Source organism: Xiphophorus maculatus, chromosome 8 (assembly GCF_002775205.1).
Source record: "Xiphophorus maculatus strain JP 163 A chromosome 8, X_maculatus-5.0-male, whole genome shotgun sequence".
NCBI lineage: Eukaryota > Metazoa > Chordata > Actinopteri > Cyprinodontiformes > Poeciliidae > Xiphophorus > Xiphophorus maculatus.
This window is the reverse complement of record NC_036450.1, coordinates 3,153,768-3,180,400: the sequence shown is the minus strand read 5'-3', so window position 1 is coordinate 3,180,400 and position 26,633 is coordinate 3,153,768. Positions and strand designations below refer to the sequence as shown.

Genomic DNA, 26,633 nt, shown 5'->3' with positions numbered 1-26,633 from the left:
AAAACCATCTGAAAAATAAATACAAGCATTATATATATCAGTCAATATTAATAGTTATTGAAAGTGTTTTGTTTTAAACATCTGAAATACAGCTAACCTGATGACATGTCTCGCTTTATCCACAATTTTCACTTCTTGCCATTGTTGTTTATTTTTAAGCAGTTATGAGACAAAACCTTAAACTGCTGCTGTGCAAGTTACTCAACAGCCTGTTGCTAGGCAACCAAAGATTGAGTGAGTTAGTTGATACCGGCAGTCTTGCTCTGCGTGTCATGAGAAGTTCAGTGGCTAAAGCTTTTCCTCTGCCTACATCCGCCAGACCAGTCATATTGATCAGATGTATTATCTATTGATATTGATCAAGTGTCTATCGTGATATATATTGTTGATGTTTGTCCAGCCCTACTTGCAACATCCCTAGTTCTGTTCACATTTTCTAGAACAAGGTAGAAGTTATTCCATGTATCTTGCTGAAGGTCTTTCAGTGTCTAAGTTGGTGATTTCCCCCCCTGCAGGTCGACCCACCGGGCCGCCTCCTGCCTACCCTCCTCCACCGGTGCCGGCTACTCCGCTCCGTCGGGATTCCAGTCCAAATGTCCAGAAAGCTGTGCCTCCACCTGTTCCTGGACAGCACAGAAACCCAACGAGCCCACTCCCCAAAAAGCCCTCCATTCCTCACCAGTCCCTCCAGAAAGAACAAAGCAAAGGTCCGCCCCCTCCTCTGCCCTTTGCCCCTCACCTGCAGAAGTCGCCGTCTCCGACTCCTCCTGCTCTTCCTCCCAGCTCCTTGAAAACTGCTCAGAACAGGACGATCTCTTTGGGGAATACTGCCAACGATAGGAGAGACCTGAGGTCCCACTCTACCGTTCAGGTCCACTTGCCGGCCACTCTGCCCATCTGTGACCAGCTGCACAACAGGATGGCCCTGAACGGCCCGGTCAACAGCTCCCCAATCACAGGCAGTACCCAGTCTCTGGGAAACCACTGCCTTCGGACCAAGCCCTCCGTACCACTGCCCCACACCGAAGTTAACCTGCTATCCACTAGTGCCCCATCGCTGCCTGCCAAACCTCCAACGTCTCCACTGCTCAAACCTGGACTTCACAACAAGCCGACGATACCGAAACCGCCTCCACCGACGGCCAAACCGCCGCAGCCTCTGGAAAAGCCAAAGTCTCCGTTTCAGTAAGTTACATTCAAGGAATAACCAGAACATTTAAACCACCATTAGCCACAGTTTGGGGTGAACATTTTTCCAGATGTTTGGCCATAGTTCTTGACAGTTTGGCTACGTTCAGGTGAATGCCACACATATCTGACTTTTTCAATTCAAACCTTTTCAGCCGCCAAAAATATGTGCCTCTTCCATATGTGGAACTAATCTGGACACATATTCGATTGTTTTCAAATAATTTAGGTTCTGAATTCTCATGTAACTTTTAACTGACTTGAGAAATGCGTCATAATTCTGCACCAGAAAGAGCTAAACCAAATAACGGCTGAAAACAAAAGAAAATCAACATTCACACCATTTCTGGTTCCAACTGCACCTCCAAACAGATTTCTCTGCAAAAGTTGCCGTCAATGTTCCACTATCGTGTGACGATACTTCTCCTATTGCTGAATAACTTCAAAATAAATCCATAGACGACTGCGTCCATTATAACTTTCACTTTTCTTCAGTGCATGCGTGTCGCTTTAGGGTCATAAACCTTTCAAACAGAAGTCTGATTGCGGTTGTTTTTCATTAGTAGCATGAAAAGAAGATCAGATTTCCAAAATGGCGAAACTGAGCATCAAGCCCTGCTGTGTGAACAAAACATAGTCAGAAATTAGGAACAAGACACAAACAAATTGATTTAATCCAAACAGAAAGAAAATGTGTTGCTCTCAGAAACTCCAAAGTATGTTTTTTGAAACTTGGGGACCTGAAGTCAGCATCTCTGATTTCACACATGTTCATGGTTTGTTTCACATCAAATGCAGTTGGACTGTTTTCTCATCCAACCAAAGCTCACAGCAGAGTTCAGTAAACCTTGATTTTACAGAAGAGGGATTTCCCTGCCATACCAGTTGGTATTCAGGTAATGTCTAAAGCAGAAGTCTCCTGCTCTGGTCCTACCAAAGCTGCTTCTTCTTTGTCAAGTCTCGCTCTCATTGGTTAATGTTTGGTTTGGTTCAAGCCAATCTGGGTGTGTCTTCGTTACAGTCTGTTCTTTGCTGCTGTGGGTGTGATTATTGGGACTGTCCTCCTATGATTTTATTTGCAGTGACATTTTGCAATGGAGAACCTCAAGGTTGTGGTTTTGATGGACTTAAATATACCCAGATATTTCATTTTGTCGTAAAAGCAACCAGCTGGAAGTGTCAAGTAAAATTAAATCTCTGCGTCATCTACGAATCTCACGATTGTCCACTGCGGTGTTTGAGATTTTGTTGTTTTGGAGAGTTTGTTAGGTTTGGCTTTTGCTCATGCAAAAGTAAATCACAGGCCAATAAACGGATACACCGCTTGGTGCAACTTGTACCACCTCTCGAAGCGGTTATGGAAAACATGGAGGAACCAAAGAACCAGTTAAAGTCAAAGAACCAGTTAAAGTCAAAGAACCAGTTAAAGTCAAAGAACCAGTTAAAGATGCCTCCTCGGTATCTAATGAGTCAGTCATTCGATTCAGGTGTGTTGGACACATCTACAAGTTTCAGGACTGAATTTGGGGACCATTTGGTCTAAAAGCTGAGACTAAGTGACCCCAAGATGCCAATGTCTTTAGCAGTGACCCAGCACAGAACTAGAGATGTTTTTACCTCCCTTCACATCCTCCTCTCTGTCTGGCGTCCAGATTCCTCGTCCAGTTTGGTTGTAATAGTTCCAGTTACACCAGTTGTGTCCACAATGCAAGTTTATATCTTCTTAAACAGAAAATGTCAAGTAAAAGACAACAAATTGTTTTTTTTACTACCGTTTAGTAAGTCATGCCCCAAACATCCAGTGACCGTTTACCCAGAAACACACTTGGTCACATCCGTCTATTTGGCTAAATGTCCTTTTTATTAAAATATAACTTGTTTAATTTATTGTAGTGCCGGTAAAGAATGAAGAATTCACCATAATGTTTTTAATTGGGCTAATTTTGGAAACTAAGGAGTTTCACCTTTGGGATTTTGGCCTTTGCAAAAAGTTTGACACTACTCAGTTAAACCGTTTGATTCTTGCCACTACCTCCTTTATTATAGCAATTTCTCATAATTTTCTGACTTTAGTTTTGTTTTATTTGTCTAATATTTCATTGTAAAGATTTTCCATGTTACGGTAGATAAATATGTGAGTTCAAACAGGAAATCTGCCTGAACTAGATGAATCTGCTTCTCTAACTAACGAGTGTTTTCTTGTCAGAAGAGCATCTCCAGACGGGCAGAGTTTCCGTTCGCTGGGAGAGGAGATCCCCGCTGATTTCAAGAAGAAACCAAAGTCATCCAAACACAGACGCGACTCCGATGACGACTACGAAAATGTAAGCAATCTACAAATAACACTAAGCAGCTTTTTGGCCTTTAGTCTCAGTTTTGTGACATTTTTTATATATTTTTCTGTATCTTTTGTTAAAGTTAAAGCTGAGTTGTTTCTGTGTGCAGGTGCAGCTGCCAGAGTCAGTTTTCATCGATTCAACTGAAACCACCTTTGTGGAAAAGTACGAGACTTTTTAATGCTTTACAGATTAGAAACGCTTTTAAACCAAAACCAATTCTTCTTTTCTGGACTTTTACTGCCCCCTACTGGCAAAACCCAACACCTATTTCTTCAATTATTTTATTTTTCTCAGCTTTTAACACTCGACAATCTTGTAGACATTTTCATATTTTATGAATTTAGTCTTTTAGTAATAATAAAAACCATGTGTTGATGTTTTCCTCTTCAGGCTTTTTAAAGAGTGCTGTGCTAATCCACCGGATGGACTCTACGGCATCAGAAACTCAGGAACCAAAACTGCAAAGGTAGAAAAAATAATTCTGGGTTAAAGTTCTTCAGAGGACGGTATTCTCTTGTAAAATTTTTGGAAAGTTAATATTTTTTAAATAATTCTCAGTGAAAACTTGTTTTTTTAAAATCATTTTAATAAAATATTTACTTTGCGGTGTTTTTGAAGGGAGAACATATTTTCTGAATGTGCTGAAGTTGTTTTTAAAGACTTAATTTGATAGTTTTGTGACTTAACTTATAACAGAAAGTGAAGAGTTAAGGTTAAAGTAGTCAGAAGTGAAATAAAATCAGAAAATGTGTGATTAAAGGATATTTTTGTGTTTTTCAGGTGCTGGTGGTTTGGGACGTCGCTATAAACAAGGCCAGAAACTACAGACTGTTTGAAGAAGTAAGGAACCCACCAGCGCCCCCTGCTGTATTATAATGACTCTATGTTTGTAATAATTCATTAACGTCTCCTTTTTGTCTGCTGACAGGATGACAGTGTATTTCTGGAGAGCGACCTGACCTTCCCCAACCTGGCAGCGCTGGTTGAACACTACTACAGCCAACCTCTTCCTCACCACGGCTCGCTGTGCCTGCAGAAGCCTTACGCCAAAATCCTGAGCTGAAGCCAAACATGCAGCTGGAGACGCACCTTCAAACGGATTCAATACAAACTGAACTGAAAATCACCCAGAGGAGGATGGAAAACCGGCGGGAAATCAGAGCAGTTTGATGGTTGTGACACATTTTGTCCACCAGGAGGCGACAAATGACAACATAAAGCAACAGATTCTGGATTTGCAGCCTACATACATAAACATATCACTCAATATAGCTATAAGTATTTATTTCTGTATCATTTCTCTAAGTAATTTCAGATGTTGAAGCCTATGATGAGTATTTCTGTGTAAATCTGGCTGCGTCACACGACACATAATGACTTTAAACAAGCCAAACGGACAAAATTAAAGGCTAAAAGTCGCGTTCTGAACCTTCCTTGACACGAGAGAACAGAAACTTACGACTTACATTTCAGTTGGAAATAAAGGCAAAACATTAACAGAAGTGGAAAATCTTGTTTTCAAATTAACAGTGCAGCCAAACTGGGACTGATTATCTGTTTTTGTCAACATTGAAACAGGCTTTTTAACATTTGTACATTCCTGAGTTTTATACTGTGCAGCTTTTGTCCATATTTATATGTAAATATGTAAAAGAATGACTGTAAATATGTAAATGTGATGTTTTTTACAAAAATATATACTGAGAGTGTATAAATGATTGCATAAAAAATGGGTTTTATCTTTATTTTGTGCATTTGTATATAGAAACTTCAGAGTCTGGTCATTTTGGATGATAAAGTTGAGCAACATAACGAGACAACACAATAAAAATAAGTTAGTTAGTTAATAATAAGTCAGTAAATGTTTCAAATATCTAAAAAGATTTATTCACCTCTGGTTTTATGTCCAAACATCAAATTAATTTCTAGACTAATTAGAAATTTCAGTAAAATTTTGTGTTTTTGCAGTGTTTAATATTAAATAAGCAAAATATGAATAAAAGAGAAATAGATGCTTTTGAAAAAACAAATATAAGAAAATCAAAGACTTTGTAGGCGTAGTAAGTCTGATTTATGCAATTACTTTTGAACTTAATCTGTTTTTTGCATTCATTTGTTGAATGTTAATGCATACCAAAAAACAAACAAAAGCAGTCAATAAACCAAAAATAAAATACTTTAAATATGTGAATCTTTCCATTCTGTGCAAACATTAGTTTTCCCTCCTCTGCAGATCCAACCAGGAAGAGAAGTCTGCTTTTTAAATTAGAGGCGTGTGAAAACGCTTCCTGGAAGCAGATTATTAGTCGGTTTATGAGGTTTGTGTATTTTTGAGAGAAGTAAAAAGAGGGAATCTGGGACGGAGCGAGCCTCGGGGTGCATCAGCAGCCGTCAGGCCTCAGTGAAGATGAGGTTTAATCCTCTGATAAGAAGCGTGAGAGTGTGTGGAGGCTGGCAGCCCTGTGGAAACACCGCGGGCTGATCAAACCGCAGGGAAACAGCTTCAGACGGACAGCAGAGAGGAAAAGCAACAGTCGGGTTCGGTTCAAAGATTCTGTCACTCCGCTTGAGAAATCCGATAAAATGACTGCCAGTGAAAACATGAGAAAAATACATAATATTACAATATTTTCTTCATTTTTTCCTCATTTAAAATGATAAAATAATCCAGCTGTACCTTTTCTTACTGATATAAGTGCCAAAAATAATTTGAAATATTAATCAATTTACAGTTGATAAAAATGCAATAGCTAAAGAGAATAAATTTAGAAGAAAATAAAGTTATAATTGAAGGTAATTATCAGGTAATTTTAGTTAGTGGCCACAGAGGGCGCTGTTCAGCAAGATAAATAATTAGATTCAAACTAAAAATTTAGAAGCGAATATTTAGTTAGCTGAAAGATTGTTTTTAAGCATCACTAATATTTAGTTAGCAAGCTAAATATTTAGCTTGAAGCTAAAGCTTCATCTAACTTAGTACTACATTTAGTTAACATTTAGATAATATTTAGCTCCAAAATAAATATTTAGTTTTGCAAGCTATATATTTAGTTTGAAGCTAAATAAGCATTAGTTTTAAATATTTATATTTATATTTAGCCAAATCTAAATATTTAGCTCAGAGCTTTGAAGATCTAGCTGAATGTTTCCATCTATTAGCTTAAAGCTAAATATTTAGATTGGAGCTAAAAGTTAGCTTGCACACAAAATACATAGGTTGGAGCTAAATAATTACTTTATAAATTAAATATTTATAAATATCTGCTAACAAAGCATAGCTTTAGACTAAATATTTAGCTTGCTAATTAAATATTTAGTGTGACAAATGAGTAACATATTGAAAATATTACATTAAAAAATGAATCCTCAGTTTATCCTCATGTTAAATAACTCAGATTATTACTGTTAATTTTTGACAGTGTTACAAACGGTACTCCATATGAATGTTAATTGGTGTAAATCAACCATTTTTCTTTTTAAGCTCATTGTTTACTTGTTATATATAACTATATAAAAGGTGTTGTTCTTTTAAATGTTCTGTTTGACATTAAAGATTCAGATTTTATAAGTTGGATCAAGCTAGTTGTGATTTCTGCGGTATTAATTAATTAATTTGTGCGGGTAGTGAAGGGTTAACTACCTGCAGCAGACGCACTGAAGGAGGAGAAAACCCCTCCACGGCTGTGTGCAGCACTGATAATCACCCGGTACCGGTTCGGTACCGCTAACCGCTTTAAAAAAATGGATTTTAAACGGACTGGACGGAACTGGAATCAGCCCGGAACGATATAAAAGGGCGCGTGGGCTCTACGGTTGTTGTGTTTTTCTCCATTCGTCTTCTCCCGGTGCGCACGCAGTCCTCCTCAGCGGCGCGTGCCACCTCCGGACTATAAAAGCTGCCCTCTCCGCTCGCGCCTGTTTGGATGTGTGCTTCCTGCTAGCGCGTGGACCGACCGGCAGAACCATAAGAAAAAGCAGGAGCAGGCCAGCGCGAGCCAGGAGAAGGCAGGCAGGCAGGCAGGGAGCTCGCGGGCGCCCAGCACAGCTAGCAGCAGCGGCCGAACCGTGACTCCTCCGAACCAGAGATGGTCACGTCCGCACCTCGGATCCTCCTCCTCCTGCTGCTGATGTGGCTCCAGCACTGCGGTACCGTCCACGGTAAGAGCCCGCTGCGGTTCCCCCGGTTTGTCCGGTTAAACGCTCCGGTGTTCGGGGCGGTTAAGCTAACATTCACCGAGCCGCACACCTGTCTCCCGGCTGCACCTTCATGCACTTGTTAGCCGTCTAATTAGCAAACAAACCACATTCTTCGAGCATTTTGGTCAGTATTTGTAAGTTTAATTCATTTTGAATTGATTCCTACTCTCGTTTAAAGAATTTAACCACTAAAGCAAAGATTTAAACCCTTAATTTGGTGGCTCAGCACCTAAACCTCTTCGTTTTTGCGTCAATGTCTTGTGATTTCTCCTCGGCCATCATCACCAACCCCCTCCGCCTCTGTGACGTTCCTAATTTATTTTATTCTTTAAGTGAAAGCCGACATGTTGGCCGAGAAAGGGGGCAAACTGCGGATTAACATCTTTGAAATGGGGATTAAATCTGGGAGTAGCTTGGAGCTCCGGAGGGGAGGGGGCGGTGATTTAGGCCAATCACCGGCCGCAGGGATCCCAATGAAGGCTAATTACCTGCTGAGTGTCCGGGTTCAGCTTGGACATGTAGCGGCAAAACTTCTCATTTTAACCTGAAAATCCAGGATAAAACATTAAAATAGACTCAGTAACCAACAGTAGTTTTCATATAGCTGTTAAATATTACATTAGGATAAATTTAATTATCCACAGCTGTAGTCAGAAAACTGGAGATGTAATGGCTTTTTTTAAAATTCAAAATGTTTGAATTTTGTCTCTTTTTAAATGGGGAGTTGGTTTCATTTTTTAAAAGATTTTAATTAATGTAAAGATTTTTTCATATACAAATATTTCTGTAATTTTATGTTGGAGCTATATTCAAATTGTTTTATTTGGCAGATTTTCTATTTAAATTTTTAACAAAATTCATTATTAAGATTTGTACTTGGATTTTGACTGGTATTAAACAATTTGTATTATTAAGAAGGTTTTGTACATTTTGTCTCTACTCTAAGTTTTTTTTATATTTAAATATTTGATTATCAGGCAGGTTTTGTGTATTTCTACTATCAAACTTTCTTATTAAAATGTTTAATTTATTACGCAGGTTATGTATATATGTTTCGTACATTTTGGTTTCCACTGAAATTCTCTTTATACATTTTTTTATTATGCTGGCTTTTGCATTTGTCTTGAGTTTTTTTCGTGTGGGTGCATATTTAGAAAATATTTACTTAGAAATATTTTCTTAAAATATTTACTTAAAATATTTATTTAGAAATACTTTCCTTCAATTACATAATCCATTTAAGCCTGTGTATACAAAGCTGATTGTTAGCTGGTATAATTTGAACCACATTTTTTTATTTTTGTGTTGTGGAGTCTTTAATTCCATCATAATTGATTTGCTATCTGCAGGAAATGTTTTTCCTCTGATTTGCACCGATCCCCAGGTTCCCCACCTACAGCATCGGCTCCACGGTGCCTGATAAGAGCCTCGTTCTCCAAAACGAGCCGCTGCTGTTGCCTCTGTTTGAGATTCAGACGAATTATTTGACCAAAATGTCATGCAGATTAGTGAGAGGAGAGCAGAAGCAGGCTGGCCTGATTAAAATGGATGTTTTATGCTTTTTCTTCTCTCCCCCTCCATGGTTACTATGATGCTGAGTGAGACCCAGATCCTCGGCTGTGGGAAGCCGGGCGGGGGGCGTCGGTGTGTGGGGGTTCTTAAAGTGGGCGGAGTGGTGGAGAGCAGCATGCTGCAGCCGTTTGTTACTGGGGAAAACTGCATCACCATGACCTCCAGTGCGACAGCATTTATATAGAGCACAATAATTTTCTATTTTTAATGGAGATGATTTGATTCGGCTCAACGCCTGTCAGCTTCAAACGGTACATGAAGATGACGGGTGTCATTTTAAATTTACTATCAATGTCTCTGTAATGATGCAAGATGTTTCCTCTTTAGAGAATGTTGAATTAAGAGTCAAAAATGCTTAAAAATAAAGTGCAAATACTTGCTAAAGTGTTTAATATGTTGCTGAAATGAACCTTAAAGGCAGAAAATGTCTAATTTTAGTGTTTGCTGATAACATTCCCTCAGTCTCTTGTTTGTAGATCCTTTAGGTGTCAGTTTTTTAAAATCAGGAGTGACACTGCAGAGAAAGCAGCGTTGCTTCATGCAGGTGCGTCTAACTGCTGAGGAGTGTTGATCAGAGGGTGAAGTGTACAGCGTTGCTGGCAGCTAGTCGATGGGCTGGCGTAGCAGCAGCTCTGTGGGGGAGCCATCCTGAAGGAACAAAAGCACAGAATCTACAGTTCATCGACTCTGCTTCTTACTTTTACTGCTGTAGCACTGACATGGACTTTATTATATACATTTTAACTGTTTTGTCTTTTTGCAGGCTTGTAAGCTAGTAAACTTGCAATGAAGTGAAATGTTCTGCTAAATTTAAGTTTCCTATGATTTGATTTTGGTATTTCAGGTCTGAACATGTTTAAGGATGGAAGGATTTAAGGAGTTTATGTTGAATATTTGCCCAAAATAGGAAACCTGTATTTGGTTTTTATTATTGAAAAGAGCTGACTACAGGAAAGTGTCAACATTTCTTGGTAATTTCTGCTAAAGTCACAAGTTTGTAAAAGTGGAAGTTTGTAATATGAGTCTGTTTTGAGGCTTGACTTGCAGGATCTCTTTGCTTTGTCAGCATTTAGACTGTGGTGAGTCACAACCTTTCCTTCAGGCAGTGTGGCCAGCCTTGCTGGGCTGTAACTTCCAGGTAAATAAGTTTCAGAACCAGCAGGTGTCGGCTGGGTGGCTGCATGACTGTAGATGTTTTAAAGCTACAGGAACAGAAAGACAGACATACAGGGGAATTGTAGAGAGGAGTTGAAGTTTGTTCATGATTGGGTTAAAGATGGAACAGGATTCTCTAGAAACCAGAAACGATTCACTGACACTTTGAAAGAAATGGACTTTAGTTTTCTGGTTGTGTTCTGTTGGACAGTGTTTGTAACAAGACATTTCTGTTCAGTAACTGGCTGAATTTCTTCTGTTTTGTGGATTTCCTGAGTTTTTAAAGAAGAGCTATAGTTAAATCCCAGTATTGACTGGAGTTAGAAACCACAGCCACCAGTGCCCAACTATTTTACCAGCTAAAACACTAAATATACCTTAATATGGGTTAATGCACCCAGTGGAAACTCTTAACACGACTGCAGAAGCAACATTTACAGTCTGAGCTCCAAGCTTTAGGATACAACCAATCACCTTCAAGGAAAATAAATGGAACTCCAGGATTGGCTTTTTGCAAACACCAGCCAATGGCTCCTCAGCACCAATTGGGGTCTTTAAAAAGCCTGACCTACCATTGTTTTAAAACTTAGGATGCCATAAGTTGCTACAGGACAGAGCTGAGTGATATGGCTGAAAAATGTACCTGATATACAAGCCTTTCATTAAAGTCTGTTGATGAATATTGATTAGTTTTTAAATATTTGAAATGCATCAAATTGATGGCGTGACGTTTTCACTCACAGTTTTATTTTTAATCATTTGAGTGAGCCTTTTGCAATAATTAATCACATGATGAGCTCTAATTATATTTTGAAGGGAATTTCTTTTATTTATTTCCTTGGTTGTGTGACTTTCTGTTTTTGGATGTTTAATTTTTAGATATTTTTAAACCCAGTTGTATCTTCTAGCAGCTAAATATTTGTCTATCTGGGGCGCGGTCCGCTCCACGCTGAGGCCCAAAGCTGTTCCGGTTCCGAGCCGATCCGGGTTCTTCTGACCCACTTTCAGTTTTTTGCCATGGCTGCATTTCTGCTTCTTCTGAGGTGAATATTTCATTTAAACCTCTGAGAACAGCCAGGAGCGCTCCATTTCCCCACCTGGACGGCTGCAGCGTGGCGCCAGCCTCAAGGTCGGGGTTATTTTAGGAACATGTTCCGATGTCAGCTGCAGCAAACCGGGCCACAGCGCCGACCTTCAGTCTGGAAACGTTGGTTTCAGTCCTGTTGGAGCAGGAAGTGACAAAGTGCTTCTGTTTAAATTATTGAACCTGCAGCTGGAGCAAACGACACAAACTCTTAACCTCAGGATTAATCTTTCCTTTGGGTCAATTCAGGACGGCTCAAGTTGGGTCTGATTTCAAAATAAAATGCACTAAACTATAAAAGTTGAATTTTTCTCTTTCCTTCACTGTTTGGTTAATTATTGAATATTTTTTCACATGAGGCTTGATTTTAATAAGATCAGAACCTACTAAAGTTAAGAATGATAAAACTTCTGTTAACCCTGTAGAAACATCAAGTTTCAGGAAGTTCTCTCATCACCTTGTTTGGGTCTCTGCAGGTACGAAGACTGAATGTGAAGCCAACCAGTTCCAGTGTGGAAACGGCCGCTGCATCCCGGCCGTGTGGCAGTGCGACGGCGACGAGGATTGCACGGACGGCAGCGACGAGAACTCCTGTGGTGAGGAGGAACGACCCGCTTTACCAGAACACAAACGCTGATGTAGCAACTTCTGGATCAGTGGAGTTTTAGTTTAGCACATTTCAGTAACGAGGCAGTTCAACATAAAAGTAAAGTTATATAAACATACAGAACAGGCTTCAATTCACAAGATGTTTTCCTTCCACTCAACTTTCCACTTGGATGCAGCTCTCTGATCAGCTAATTTCACCTTTTTTGACTTGTTTAACGTACTAATGAAACCAAAGTTTATTCTCTTGTGCAGATAAACATCTCTAACACGTTATCTTTTTTACGTGTATAAATTTGCTTTGACTAGGCCTGTAATTCTGCCTCAACCTGCTCTGTGGTTTTTCTGTAACGTTTCTGTGCAGAACTCAGTTTGAAGCGGATTTAAAAAAAAAAAAACGTGTGAATATGCATGAAGTTCTGAAAGCTGCTGCATATTAATGTCAAACCGCTTCAATAAATCAGAGCTAATCTATTTACCGTTCAGATTCTGAGCCGTTCTGTCGCCTTAGAACCAGGAAGGTGACGGTTTGAGAGTCGAACCTGATGGGAAGGAAAAGCACAGCGGAGCTAAATCTGGATCCAATATGTTCAACTATCTGGGTCATTCAATAAAACACAGCAAGGAAAGAATAAGAGGAGGGGGATGGGATGTTTAAGTCCTTTATGAACAGGAAACGAAACATCATGTTATTTGAACTCTTGGTTTATGTCAAATATTTTCACAAAAAAACATTAAATATGCAGGGAAAAAGGATGAGAGGGAAACGTGCTAATTGCACGTAGCAACATTTAACTGGGAACATGTTGGACTTTAATGATTTCCAAATTTTCTACTCCACATCCTGCAGTGCAGGAAGTGGGATACAAAGCAACCAAAATGTTGCAAAAATAACCAGAATCCACTGAGATTTTATTGTTCTTCCCACGACTTTCTGTCATCTCAGCCTCAGTTAAACACCAGATGGTCCAAACTAAAGATGCAGGACTAGTTTCTGATGCTGGCTGTGTAATAAAAGCTAAACTGGATCCCAGTATTATTTTAAATTATTCTGGTTCTGTTTTAGTTCAGAAGACGTGTGCGGATGTGGACTTTGTGTGCCGCAGCGGTCAGTGCATCCCGAAGCGCTGGCACTGCGACGGCGAGCCGGACTGCGAGGACGGATCCGACGAGAGCGTAGAAATCTGCCGTAAGTTCTCCCACAATGCAACTTGTTTAGACGCGTTTGACAGGTTTCAATCAGCAAAGATGTTAAACTGTGAAGCTGTGGGGAAAAAGTTAATCCTGCTAATGAATACATGCCAAGTAACTTTTTCCTGGCTTTATTTTAATCAGAAATAAAAGATCATTTCTTGCTTTCTGAGTTTGGATCAGTTTCCTGCTGATGCCTGAGCCAGTTCTGCTCTGTCATGTTTAGTGCAGCAGCTGTTTATGTTCCTGTTGGTTCTGAAGGTCATGATCGGGTCGTTTTCAGGTCCAGTCATGTTCTGATATCAGAGCTGCTGCTGCGTCACGCTGATGTCTGACCAGCTGCCGGCTTCAGCTCAGCAGCTGCAAATGTCTGGCTTTAATTTTAACCCGCTGACTCCTCCTCCACATTCCTGGTGGTGATTTCTCTCTTCCTGCAACAGTTAAACTTTCTAATTTTAAAGAAGCTGCTTTTTTTTTTCTTAATGTTTCGCTTGGCAACTTTAAAAGTTTATAAACTCGTGCATCAAATTTAAAGCAAGCTGAACTTTTTCAAAAATGATTCTTACAAGATTTCTAGAATGTGAGTTTACTGAGAAACTTTTTTTATTTATAATTTCACCTGTTTATGTTCAGATCTCCTGCGTCTGGCTTCTTCTGGTTCAGAATTGATTCGTGTCTCGCATAAATTATGTAAAAGTTGAATAAAATGCAACATTTGACGTATTTTATGATTGTGTATAGCACGTTGGTTCTGTCGGTGCAAAAAGTGCTTCATAAATAAAGTTGGTATGGTATTAAGCTTTAAAAACTATTGGATATGATTTAATATCCAATAGTTTGGATATTAAATCCAAACTATAGGATTTAAGCCCCTAAATTGGGGCTTTTTGGCCCCAATTTAGCTCCATAGTCGCCTGTGATTTTTAATTAGTTCCTGTAAAGAAATATTGTAAAACCTTTGTTTTGACCCTGCTTGGTTCTGTTGTCATTTTTATCCAATTGGCTCCAACAGTACTTCTGTTTTTGTTTTTGAATGCACTAATTAGTGTATAAAAAAGTAAAGCTATGCATATTCCCCAAAACATATTTTCATTCTTGGTGCTGCACAATATCAAGAAAGTAGATGCAATGTCTAATTCAAACTGGTATATTTTCTTTTTCAGTAGGACTGAGCTTCATGTAACTTCAGACCAAATATTTAATTGACTTTTACAGTTTGACATGTTCCTAGAACGTCTTGCTTTGGTGCTGCGCTCTTTGCGGTTTGGATTTGGTCGCTGACCTCGCCGTGTCCCCTCTGTCTGCAGACATGCGGACGTGTCGTCTTAACGAGTTCAGCTGCGGCCCGGGAACCACGCTTTGCATCCCCATCTTCTGGAAATGTGACGGCGAGAGAGACTGTGACAAAGGAGAGGATGAAGTCAACTGTGGTGGGTGGAAGCTGCTTTTCTCCCCTCAACTCCCCAGTAATTATTTGACCTTTTGAATCCGTCGTTTCCCTGTTAAGCTGAACGTCTAGCCGCTGCAATCAGCAGCAACTGTGTTCACCTTTAGATGATTTATGGTCCAAGTACTGCTGGAAAACCTGAAGATGAGGCATTCATAGCAGTTCAACGTTTTCTCCTGGGATTTTGATAAACAAAATGTCTGAAGTGCTTTACATTACTGCTCAATCAATACTTCATATTGATTGAGAAGCTCATTCTTTTTAACTCCAGCTGTATTTTACTAAGAACCATGAAAATGCTGGTCATAATGTGAAAGTTAGTTTGAATTGTTCTAAAAGGTTCTCTGTCACAACATGGTGAGGAACATCCTGTGCTCTCAGTGATTTGGGTTTTTACTGCAGTTTAGCTGTGCCTCTTGTTGTCGTATTGATGAAGCGCTTGAGGAAAACGCCAGATATCTCGGCGGATGCTCATGGATTCCGTGAAGCGAGATCAGCTGGTATTGATTATGGGATGCTGAGCTGCAGAAACCTGCTTGGCTCAGTTCACAACTGCAGCTTCTGCCTCGGTGGATGTAGAGCAGCAGAGTGGATCAGACGTCATTCAGTTAAAATCGAGCCTGAATTAAACACTGTTACTCCTCCCAGGTAACGTCACCTGCGCTCTGAACGAGTTCACCTGCGCCAGCGGCCGCTGCATCTCCAAGAACTTTGTGTGCAACGGCGAGGACGACTGCGGCGACGGTTCGGACGAGGTGGACTGCGTGCCGTCGTCCTGCGCTCCCAGTGAGTTCCAGTGTGGGAACGCGTCCTGCATCCCGGCCAGCTGGGTGTGTGACGACGACGTCGACTGTCAGGTGAGAGGAAACGGAAACGAAGAGGTGAACCTTCAGGTCTGAGGACTGAAGGGCCATTTTCTACTGCCGATACTTTTTAGAGATTTACAGGTCAAGTTCAGGTCAGAATTTGACTTAAAACTACTTTAATTCTGAGGAATTTAGTTTGATAGGAAATGAGACAGTTGTCTCTCAAAATATGATTTAAAATGAATAATTCTGTGACAGAATTCTGCTTTTTTAAAATTAAAATTGCATGTGGAAAATTTCTATTTGTCAATAATCACACATGACGGCAATCAAATCAACAGATCAAACTAGTGTGAGGAGAAGCTGCAAAGTCTGTCTTTATCGCTTAAAATTGAAACTATTGTTTTACACCAGATTCAATTTCCAATTTTAATTTTTCCATTACCAAATTAAATGACAAATGTATAAAATAAAACGAATTGCTTATTTCGATAATTGCTTCTGTGAGTTGAGATGAATAGAATCTGGAAAACAAGTTGGTATTTCTTAGACTAACGTCACTCTGGAAACCTGAAGAGCATCGGTGTGAGAAAATCCAGATTTGTCTAATCTGAATGTAAACGGTTTTAAAAAGCTGCGAACTTGGTACATTTTTACAGTGCAAGAATCATAACTTTAATGTAGAAAAACAAAATTCAATCTAGAAAACTGCAAAGTGTGACTGAAGTGTCAAACTGCAACTTTCATTAATGTACATCTATACATTTAATCATAATTAGGATTCCTGTGACATTCCAGACCTCTAGCAAAACCAAAAGGTTTGGTGATTTTAGCTGAAATATTGGCATTTAAGTAAAATATTCTAATTTTAAAGCGTTTGCTGTGTTTCTGTAGGACCAGTCAGATGAAGCTCCGACTCGTTGCGGCCGCCACCCGACGCCGCCCGCCAAATGTTTGCCCAGCGAGATGCAGTGCGGCTCTGGAGAATGCATCCATAAGAAGTGGAGATGCGACGGAGACCCAGACTGCAAGGACGGCAGCGACGAGGCTAACTGTCGTACGTTACGCCGTCCAGACAACTTCCAGCTTCTGTTTCACTGATTATTTTTCTTCGGAACAAATTAAAGTTGGAGTTTTTGTTTGCAGCTGTGAGGAGTTGTGGGCCGGATCAGTTCAAATGTGACGATGGAAGCTGCATCCTGGGAAGCAGACAGTGTAACGGCATCAGAGACTGCGCCGACGGATCAGACGAAATAAACTGCAAGAACTGTAAGACTTTACTCTGGTTTTAAAACTTAACGTCCTCATGCTAGATTTTAGCATTGAAACGAATTTCTTCATATTGGATCAGTGATCATCTGGATTAATTTCCTGTTTTTCAGTGACTCAGTGTAACGGGCCAGAGAAGTTCAAGTGTCGCAGCGGAGAATGCATCGAAATGAGTAAAGTGTGCAACAAGATCAGAGACTGTCCAGACTGGAGCGACGAGCCCATCAAAGAGTGCAGTGAGTTTGATTTAAATAGGACTAAATTATGCTAACTCTATGAATGAGCATCTGTGGTACTTATGGGTGTTTTTTTTTTAAATCATGAAAGGATGAGATGAATTTTAAAATCAGTTGGTATTTCTTTACTAACCTGCACAACAGTGTTTGATCCTCCTTTAAATGTCAGCTTTGTTGCATTTTATAGCATAATCCAGTAACTGTTGCCTTCAATTGTTACTGAAATGCAAATGCTATATTCATCAAACAAGACTTAAAAGAAACTTTACTTATTTAACGCCTTGAACTTCAGCCTGTCTCTTTAAAAACTCCTGCTTTCTGAAACTGACTTCATGTCATCACAACATGGCTTCTCTATTAACCCTTTAATGTTTTTACCAGCGTTTCAATGAGAAGTAGCTCCTGAGCTCAGCAGTTCCACCAGACGTTTGCCAAATGCTGCTAGCTAGTCTGAAGGAGTTGTCAGCTTGTCAACTTCTAAAAGCAAATCTATGTGAAGAACTGATAATTTATGTTTTTGTTTGTAGAAGACTCCTGTCTTTTATTTTGTTGCTCCTACTGTAAACTGTGGCATTTCTTGTTCCAGATGTGAACGAGTGTCTCCTGAACAACGGCGGCTGCTCCCACATCTGCAAAGACACGGTGATCGGCTTCGAATGCGACTGCACACCTGGACTGCAGCTCATCGACCACAAGACCTGTGGAGGTACGATCCACTGTAATTACCAGACAAGTTCAAGAAGGGAACTTTAAGTTGGATTTTTTTTCTTTTTTTGTGGTGCAAAGAAGAAATGAGGCTGAAAAAAGCTAATTGACTAATTTTCATTTAACATTTTACTCATTTAATTTAAACTAAAATCTTGATCCAGGATTTCGCTCCATGTTCTGATCGTCCATCAGCTTTAAAGCAGAAATCCTGCAGGTTGTTTTCTGACAGTCTCTCTCCTGGCATAACCTCCACCAGCGCAGAAGTGTTTAATTTCCTCCCAAATGTACAACCAGCAGAAACTGAAATTATAGATTTCAATGTCTCGTTTGCCAATTTTATAATTAAACTTAAAATTTTAAGATGGTTGTTATGCAGCTTTAAATTTCTAAACGATTCCTCTTTATCTCTTGATGCAGACATCAATGAGTGCATGAATCCTGGTATTTGCAGTCAGATCTGTGTTAACCTGAAGGGAGGCTATAAGTGTGAATGCCACAACGGCTACCAGATGGATCCGGCTACCGGCGTCTGCAAGGCTGTTGGTGAGCATCAGGAACTTTTAGTTTTGGATGTTTTCACCTTTCCTGGTTTTTACAAGCTAATTTTTCTCCATGTTCAGGTAAGGAGCCGTGCCTGATCTTCACCAATCGACGTGATATTCGCCGTCTGGGTCTGGAGAGGAAGGAGTACACGCAGATTGTGGAGCAGCAGAGAAACGCAGCGGCTCTGGATGCAGACTTCAACCAGCAGACCATCTTCTGGGCCGACCTGGGACAGAGGGCCATATACAGGTAGACTCAGGGTTTCCAAACATCAACTTTATCTCAACATAATAACCTTTAAATATGTGAACCTTTTATTTTTATAAAAGTTGCATATTGCAGCTTTAATGCTCAATTTTTGTCATGAAAAGATCAGATGCAGGTCGAATAGGGGTAAAAAAAATATCTGATTTGTTTCACTTCAGGTTGCAGTGTGAATGTAGTTATTTCTTGGACATGTGCAGGAAAATGAAAACTTTCAGCTCATTTGCCAACTGACTTTTGGAGTATTTGCTGTAATTTTGTGTCTAGAAAATTACTTTGTCAGTTTTAACTAATAAATCATCTGAACTTTAAGTCATTTAAACGTGACAAAGGGAGAATTTCTTTTCCTCAAACTTGCGTGTTTTTTCTCTTCAGCACCGTCCTGGACAAGCGAGGAGACGTTGGTGTCCATAAGAAGGTGATCGACAACGTCCAGACTCCTCTGGGGATCGCCGTCGACTGGATCTACAAGAACCTGTACTGGTCCGATCTGGGAACCAAAACCATTTCTGTGGCAAACTTCAACGGAACCAAACGGAAAGTTCTGTTCAACACGGGCCTGAAAGAACCCGCCTCCATCGCTGTGGATCCGTTATCTGGGTGGGTGGAAACATTTTGGGTTTTTCCTCTGGCAGAGCACTGGTCTGATCAGCTGACTGGACATTTTCTATACTGGCTTCAGGTTTCTGTACTGGTCTGACTGGGGAGAGCCGGCTAAGATTGAGAAGTCTGGTATGAACGGAGCGGACCGGCAGGTTCTGGTGGCGACTGACATCCAGTGGCCAAACGGGATCACACTGGGTAGGGATGGAGGCAAAAACGTCTCCAAAATAAAAACCTGTAGCTGAAATTATAAAAATCTATTCATTGGTGAAACATTTAGATCTGACACTGCAGAAATGAAACTATTTTTGATCTTTTTGTCTCTTCAGATCTGATCAAAGGCCGGCTGTACTGGGTCGACTCTAAGCTGCACATGCTCAGTAGCGTCGACCTGAACGGAGACAACAGGAACAAGGTGCTGCAGTCTGCAGACTACCTGGCTCATCCGTTCGCTCTCACCGTGTTCGAGGTTCGTTTTGCCTTCAGATTTCTCATTAAATTCATCGACATCAATAAAAAATTAAAGTTTCAGCTAAAAAATGCAACCTGTTTAACTTTCACTTTAATAGTACGAGTATACAAGCTTGGCTGAAATGATTTATGATTAATTACCAATTTAGTAATCAATCTTTCACTGGAATATATAAACTCAAAGGCAAATTCCTGAAAGAATATTCGGACCAGTAATTTTAAGCTAAAACTTTATGAAATATAGATGCATTATTAAAAACACCCTTTGTCTATTTTTCACCAAAAACTCTAGAGGCATTTTTAGCTTCTCTTAAAACGAAGCTAAAGAAATGCTGCTGCTTTTTAATCAAATTTATTTGAACTGCCTTGTTACTGAAAAGTTCTATACAAAGTACTTTACATCATAAAAATAAAAAAAAATTTTTGGCAAAATTATTTGGACAATTTCTAAAATTGTATACAAGGCTTAGGTGGTCAAATGGAAAAATCTGTAAAATATGACAAACTTTCCATTAATCATCAGAACAATGGATTACTGAAATGATGATCAGCTCTGTATAAAAGTCGGCCATGTTTGGTTCTGTTTTCAGGATCGGGTCTTCTGGACAGACGGTGAAAACAAAGCCATCTATGGCGCCAACAAGTTCTCTGGTTCTGATGTCATCACGCTCGCCAGCAACCTGAACGACCCTCAGGACGTCATCGTCTACCATGAGCTGATCCAGCTGGCTGGTAAGAGGTCAAAGGTCACCCAGTTAACCCAGGACTGGTGGTGAACAAGTTCTCAGCTTGATTTGGGCTTCAGTTACACTCAGTGATCTTTTTTTTTCTGCAGGTACCAACTGGTGCACAGAGAAAAGTGAAAATGGCGGCTGCAGCTTCATGTGTCTTCCTGCTCCACAGATCAACAAACATTCCCCCAAGTACAGCTGTGTGTGTCCTGCAGGCCAGGAGCTGGCAGCCGACGGCCATCGCTGCAGACCTGGTGAGTTCTGCACCGAAATGCACAAAGTTATTTCTGCAGCTTTTCTGATGTTTTCACATCAACTCTAAACATCATCCTCTTTGTTTTACTGCTGAATTCTTTGTTTCAGCCTCATGTTTTCAATATAGTAAGTACCACTCGCCTGTTTTTAAGGCTTCTAGAGGAGAAAAGGGAACCGGCGTCTTGAATTTTAAGTTGTGGGTAAATGTCTGCAGTGGTCCAGTTTGAAGCAGCTCCAGGATTGTTTGCAACAATTAGCGGTTCCAGGAGTGAAGGCAGAGCGGCGGCTCTGGCCTTTCCCTCCTGCTGGACGACCGGTTGCTTAGAGACTCGCTTTGTTTTTCCCTGCGGCTCCGCTCCAGCTCCTTTCACAGATTAGCCTTTTCAAACCAAACAGAAACCTGACAGCTGAATCCGCAGCACTAATTGGACTCTGGTTCCAGCCGAGACTCGCAGATCGCTGGACCGTCTTCATGACGGCGCTCCCAACAAACTTCAGTTTTCCCAGATTTTCTCTTTATTTTACAGCAAACGCTGAGAATCTGTGGAGGATTGGAAGTTTTAACTGACAGTAGAGTATAAAGAGGTTGTTTTAAAAAAAAAAATTAATTTAGTCATTTTGACTTGATTTAAATGAGATGAGACCTTCTACTGAAAAACCAACAGAACAGGGGAATCCAGATTTTTCAAAAATTGGATCCCAGCTCTACTGCATCCTTTACTTTCTTCTTCACCTTTGAGTTTGCTTCCTATTTTCCCTCTAGTTTCTAGTTATTCCACATTTTGTTAAAGTATTTACCCTAAACTTGGTCAATTTTAGTTCCTTGTATTGGAAAGTTTATTTAAATCACACTTGGAGGTTTAGCATAGACTGAAGAACTATGCTAAACCTCATAGTTCTGTTGGTTACATGCCTGCAAAAATTGGCGCCTGTCCCTTTAAGGCTGCAGACTAATTGGGCCGTTTCTGCCCGTCCAGCCCATTTTCCAGCTGCCTCAGCTGGGCCGACCGGGAACTGTAGAGCTTTGTGAGGCTGCTGCTCTGGCCGACTCTAATCTTGTTAGAAACACAAAGTGAACAGAAGCTCAACTCGCAGCTACAAACGACTGTTTTTATTGTTTACGGGCCGCCTTTACAGATAAGCGGAGTTTTTCCCTTCAGTGTGAGCTGAAATGCTAGAAGTTTAGGTTTTTCAATGTTTACAATGAGAAACAAACTTGAAATCCCATAACGCTCTGCTGTGTGGGCAGGTTTGTTTACGTTTCATGAAGAAAACCTCTTATTTTTATATGCTCTACGCTGTAGTCTACTTCCTGCTTTAGGAGCGATCTGTGGTCCATTCATATAGGCATTCAAACCGCACCAGTGTCCAAATGGAGGCCAATGTTTGTAGGTGGACCAGAGTTCACTTCCACATTCACACCTCCCCAAATGAACTGGACTTTCTAGGCAAAAGGACCAGACTTCCCAGTTGGAGTCATTTAATACAGGATGTTGAAACCACTAATGCAGATTGCAGCGACTGTTTTGATTTCTGCTTTCATGCATCAGATAAACCAGTTTACTCTCCAGAGATCTGGTCTACATTCAAAGAAAACTCAAAAATGGGACGACCTTGAATGCTTAAGGTTTGTTGTTCCTCTTCTAGTGACAGACTCTTCCTCAGAGGACGGTAGTGAAGCTCTAACGCAGCCCAAAGGTAAAACCTAATGCCGTCATCTCAAAGCATGCTGGGCTCTCCTCAAATCAAGTAGCATCTAGTTTTACTCCTCCCGTCAAAGATTTTTCTAAATTAACCTTCTCTTCTGCTTTAACTGAAACTTCTGCTACTTTTATCTTAATCTGAATCTAAGAGCTGAAATTAACCTGCAATTCCTCAAATCTTCTAATCCTGCTGAGATAAATGAATCGTCCCTCAGATGTTTCTTTAGTTGGATCATTTCAACCTGGAAACTTTTGAAACAACTGAAATTCCCTGTATCTTTTTTTTTTTTTTTGAGTAATTTAGATTTTAATCAGAAACATGAGGAATCCTTGTGACTTGTTGCTAAATGCAGAACAATCCATGCAACATTCAGTAATCACCTCTCTGCTGTTGGAATAGTTTACTGTCATGATTAACAAATTAAATCTGCCTCTGAACTAATGTAGAACAGGAGCGCCATCTAGAGGTAGACATTATGAAGTGCACATGCAGTTTTTGGCTTGAAACAAGTTAAACATGCATTCATGTGATCCTGTGAAAATGGAGCAGGACTGTCACTGTAGTTTACAAATCTCAAAATCTGGAAGTTTTTATTTTTGCTATTTGAACAATTTATTTTTTCCACAATTCTGCATATGTAAAGATTAATGTAGGAATTAACTGCAGCTTATTTTGATTGTGAGCGTTGGATTTACACCAGCGTCTGTCTTGTAAGGCTCTGAATACCTGGAGATTTTCATAATTTTTTTTTATTGCAATAAAATGCCACCAAATATTTAGATTTGAAGAGTTTCTAGAAGTCTTATAATAAATCCTGGGTCTTCAGTATTCCCAGATGTTAAAGCAGATCTTCACTGCCTCAATTTTCCTTTCCTTTGTGGATCAAACTGTCCAAATCAAAAACAACCCAAGCTCTTAAACACCTGAGCTAATATTTGGCAAATATTTTTAGCTTCAGAAAAATGAGCCTTTACAAAAACCTTCCAAATGTAACATCCCAGCCTGTTGCCTAGCATCCCAAACTGAGCCCCAGCACATTTGGTCAGCAGATTTTACTGCTGTATGCACTGTACAATGGCTGGTGGAAAAGACAACCGTAATCCAGAAACCACTTGCCGCATTCTTGTTTGTGTAGGAGGCTCCACTTATGCTTTTCAAAGCTATACAATTGTGAATTTGATTGGCTTTTATTTGGTTATTGGTGACAAGAAGCCCTAAAACGACTCATTCTGAACTGAGCAAACTTGAACCTTTTCTAAAAATGAGTTTTGCAAAACGTGTAAAGAGCAGGTTTTGTGTAGACCATAAACCTATCCTAACCTGTTCAAGGTGTATGGAAGTTGTTTGTATAGATTTTGTCATTGTCTCTTCCAGAAGCCAATGTGAGCACATCTATCCAGGTGGACTCCACAGCCAGAGGCTCTGCTGCTGCCTGGGCCATCCTGCCTGTCTGTAAGTACAGCTGCCGCCTCCAAGGTCAAACATGAAGGTCAGATCTGTTTCTCACCAGCCTGTGTCTCTGCTGCAGTGCTGCTGGCCATGGCCGGAGCAGGCGCCTACCTGATGTGGAGGAACTGGCAGCTGAAGAACCAGAAGAGCATGAACTTTGACAACCCAGTCTACCTGAAAACCACAGAAGAAGACCTCAACATCGACATCACCCGCCACGGCGCCAACGTGGGCCACACCTACCCAGCGGTGAGTCGACCCAAACCTGAAAACTTTTGTAATTAGAGTAGTTCCTTATTTCCTCCTCCAGGTTTGTTTTACTTGATTAAATTAATAATAATTAAAAAAAAATGTTTTCTGGCTTCAAACCCACTTGCATGAATCTTTAAGATGTTAAGATCAGTTCATTTCCTACCCAAATAAGTCTTATCTTTTTTTTTCTCAGTCATCTGAATATTTATATTTTATTAAGTCAATATTTTGAGTTGCATGAAAATGCTGCCATTTCCTCTTACAAAGTGTTAAATAAAATCTCATCTCTTTTTTTCCACAGATTTCAATAGTGAGCACAGACGATGATTTATCCTGATCGTTCTCAGGATTTTGTTTTTTATTTGTTCTCTTTGCGGAAACCTCCTCCGTGTTACGATGCCAACGGTTCGCCGTAACGGCGGCCCTTACAGTTCAACCACATGCCTTCAGAAGTGCATTAAGTCCTGATCTGTGGTGAAGAGGAAATGTTATTTATTATGTGAATACTTCCATGAGTTTTCTATGTTCACTCCAAAGTGTTAAGGAATTTTTCTTTTTGTTTTTCCGACATTGTCTTTGCCCGTCCGTTCAGAGAACAGTTTTCTCTTTGAGGGTCTTTCCGTGTTCTGCCTGGACTGAACATCTGAAGAACTGGGTGTCTTCATCAAACTGTTTCCTGGTTCTGATTTAAACCGGGTCAAAGTTCTCAGGTCTTAACGGGGAAGAAGTCTGGAGACTAAAAGACGAGTATTTAATTATGAAACAGGATGTTAATATTTCTGATCATGCTTTGCTGGCTAATATTAGGGTTTCTTCTGTTAATTGCATTATTATTATTGCTGCTGCTGAGATCACCATGGTTACAGCGTTTGTAAACAGTGTAAATATATTTCCTCCCTCAGAGATGTGACTGTAAATCAGGACTCTCTTCAATGCACTTTGATCAAAGTTCTCTGTAAATAAGATTGTATACACTGACTTGAATCTTTTTTTGCTATGGCTGGGTTCCTCACCAGAGTTCAGATGTATTTAAGGAGAGCAGAGGAGGAAAAACACAAATGAATTTGGTAAAAATTACTATTTTGTATGTTTGTGCTGTTGCTGTGAACTTTTTATAGCCTTGTACAGTGAAGGAGAATGAAATGATCTGTATCTGAAGGAACTGATTCGCAAAGAAATTTTGAATTAAAACATCAGTGTTCAAAAATCCCTTTGAATCTTTTGTTTATTTCTGAGTGAAATGGGTCAAATATTCAAGTATCCATCACAAGAAAAGCATAAGAACTTTCTGGTTTACTTCCTACCAAATCTACTTATGGTTCATAAAATATTAAAAATATGTAGAACTTAGATTTCCAGGTCTAGAGTCGTGGCAGAAAATTGCATGAAATCAAATTTAACATTTCTCCGTTCCATGTTTTGAAGGAAAATTCCTGTCTCATACAGCCTCCAGTTGGAGTTGATGTCTAATCTGCAAAGCAATTTTTACCGTTTCTAAAGGCACAAATGGAATTTTTTTTTTTCTGCATTTATTCTCTTGGCGACTTGCACCATCCTGTCAATGAAATCTATGCGTTTAAGGTTACCACATAATTCAGGTTTCTTACTGTGGACAGCTAGATTAAATTAAATGTCACTTTGCAGTTCTAAAGTATTTACAATTTCATGGCAGATCTGTGAGGACTTAAGGATGCCAAGCATGCAGAGAAGCTGGGATGGGTGATATCTGTCAGCAATGCTTCAGATGTGGACAAAAAGCCACATTTCTTGTGGCTGCAGGTAGCTGTAGTTGCAGGAAAATGGGAAGGAGTTGCTGGAGCAGCAGTAACCCAGTTACCTCCCACACCCAGCAGCTCCCACTTTAACATTGCATCAGTGCAGACCAACCCAGAATGCTCATATGAACCCAACACACAATTTTTCCTACAGTTTACCTTCAGTCACTGCGAAAACAAGCTAAACTGACTGAACTGTTCAGTCCCATCTTGATGTGCCAGTGGAAGCTTTATGGGACTCAGGCAAGTTTAATAAATGACTGGATAAAGAAACAGCTCTTCACAGTAACTTCAGGATTGTCAGATTTATTTATTTTTCTCAAAGGAGACCAGGTTCACTTCTGATTTCAGCAAATAAAGTTCACTGAGAGATGTCACTCTTTGGTGAGCAGTATAAGCAGCTACTGATTATTGATGTTTATTATTCTAGCCTCAGTGTTCTGTTCTTCATGTGACTCCACTGAATCCAACTCTGATGTCGTCCACTTCAGAAGTGATGAAGATCCATTTTTCTTTCTCTTCCTGCTGATTTCTTTCCAAAGCTCCCATTTTTTTCCAGGAGGATCTTCAATGTTCTCCAGCTCTCTTTAGATGATGAAGGAACTCAGACTGACTCCACCCGGCTGGTGCTCCAGGTGAGCAGAAACAAACAAACACTAAAGTCATTCATGTCCTGATGAATGAAACCTTACAACTGGTTCTGGTTCTGATCAGGTTTGCGGTCATACAGCTTTGAAAAATAATTAAGAGACCACTGAGAACCCCATTGAAAACCTCCTGGTTATTTC

The 26,633-nt window shown here is 40.0% G+C and overlaps 2 protein-coding genes across 6 annotated transcripts in view; both read left to right on the top strand.

Annotated features, from left to right (window-relative positions):
• Nucleotides 1-5,450, top strand: part of sh3bp2 (SH3 domain binding protein 2) — a 33,562-nt gene extending 28,112 nt beyond the window's left edge. For 3 of the 4 annotated variants that reach the window (XM_023337901.1, XM_023337899.1, XM_005812436.2), the window contains exons 8-13: nt 516-1,185; nt 3,395-3,512; nt 3,634-3,689; nt 3,918-3,993; nt 4,308-4,367; nt 4,456-5,450. In XM_023337901.1, coding sequence (XP_023193669.1) covers nt 516-1,185; nt 3,395-3,512; nt 3,634-3,689; nt 3,918-3,993; nt 4,308-4,367; nt 4,456-4,590 — 1,115 coding nt within the window. In that variant the 3' untranslated portion in view covers nt 4,591-5,450. The remainder of the gene's footprint in view (nt 1-515; nt 1,186-3,394; nt 3,513-3,633; nt 3,690-3,917; nt 3,994-4,307; nt 4,368-4,455) is intronic. The other variant, XM_023337900.1, reaches the window with a different exon arrangement.
• Nucleotides 5,451-7,186: 1,736 nt separating this feature from the next.
• On the top strand, nt 7,187-25,271 carry vldlr (very low density lipoprotein receptor). 2 transcript variants are annotated; one of them, XM_023337893.1, is made up of 20 exons: nt 7,187-7,685; nt 12,012-12,131; nt 13,208-13,330; nt 14,640-14,762; nt 15,428-15,636; nt 16,480-16,642; nt 16,732-16,854; nt 16,968-17,090; nt 17,677-17,796; nt 18,216-18,341; nt 18,419-18,590; nt 18,981-19,205; nt 19,288-19,406; nt 19,538-19,677; nt 20,270-20,411; nt 20,515-20,664; nt 22,313-22,363; nt 23,744-23,821; nt 23,898-24,067; nt 24,372-25,271. In XM_023337893.1, exons 1-20 carry the CDS (start codon nt 7,613-7,615, stop codon nt 24,405-24,407), a joined length of 2,586 nt encoding a protein of 861 aa, XP_023193661.1. In that variant the 5' UTR covers nt 7,187-7,612; the 3' UTR covers nt 24,408-25,271. The 2 variants fall into 2 exon arrangements, with proteins under 2 accessions (XP_023193661.1, XP_005812485.3); XM_005812428.3 differs by lacking the exon at nt 22,313-22,363.
• The last annotated feature ends 1,362 nt before the right edge of the window (nt 25,272-26,633 follow it).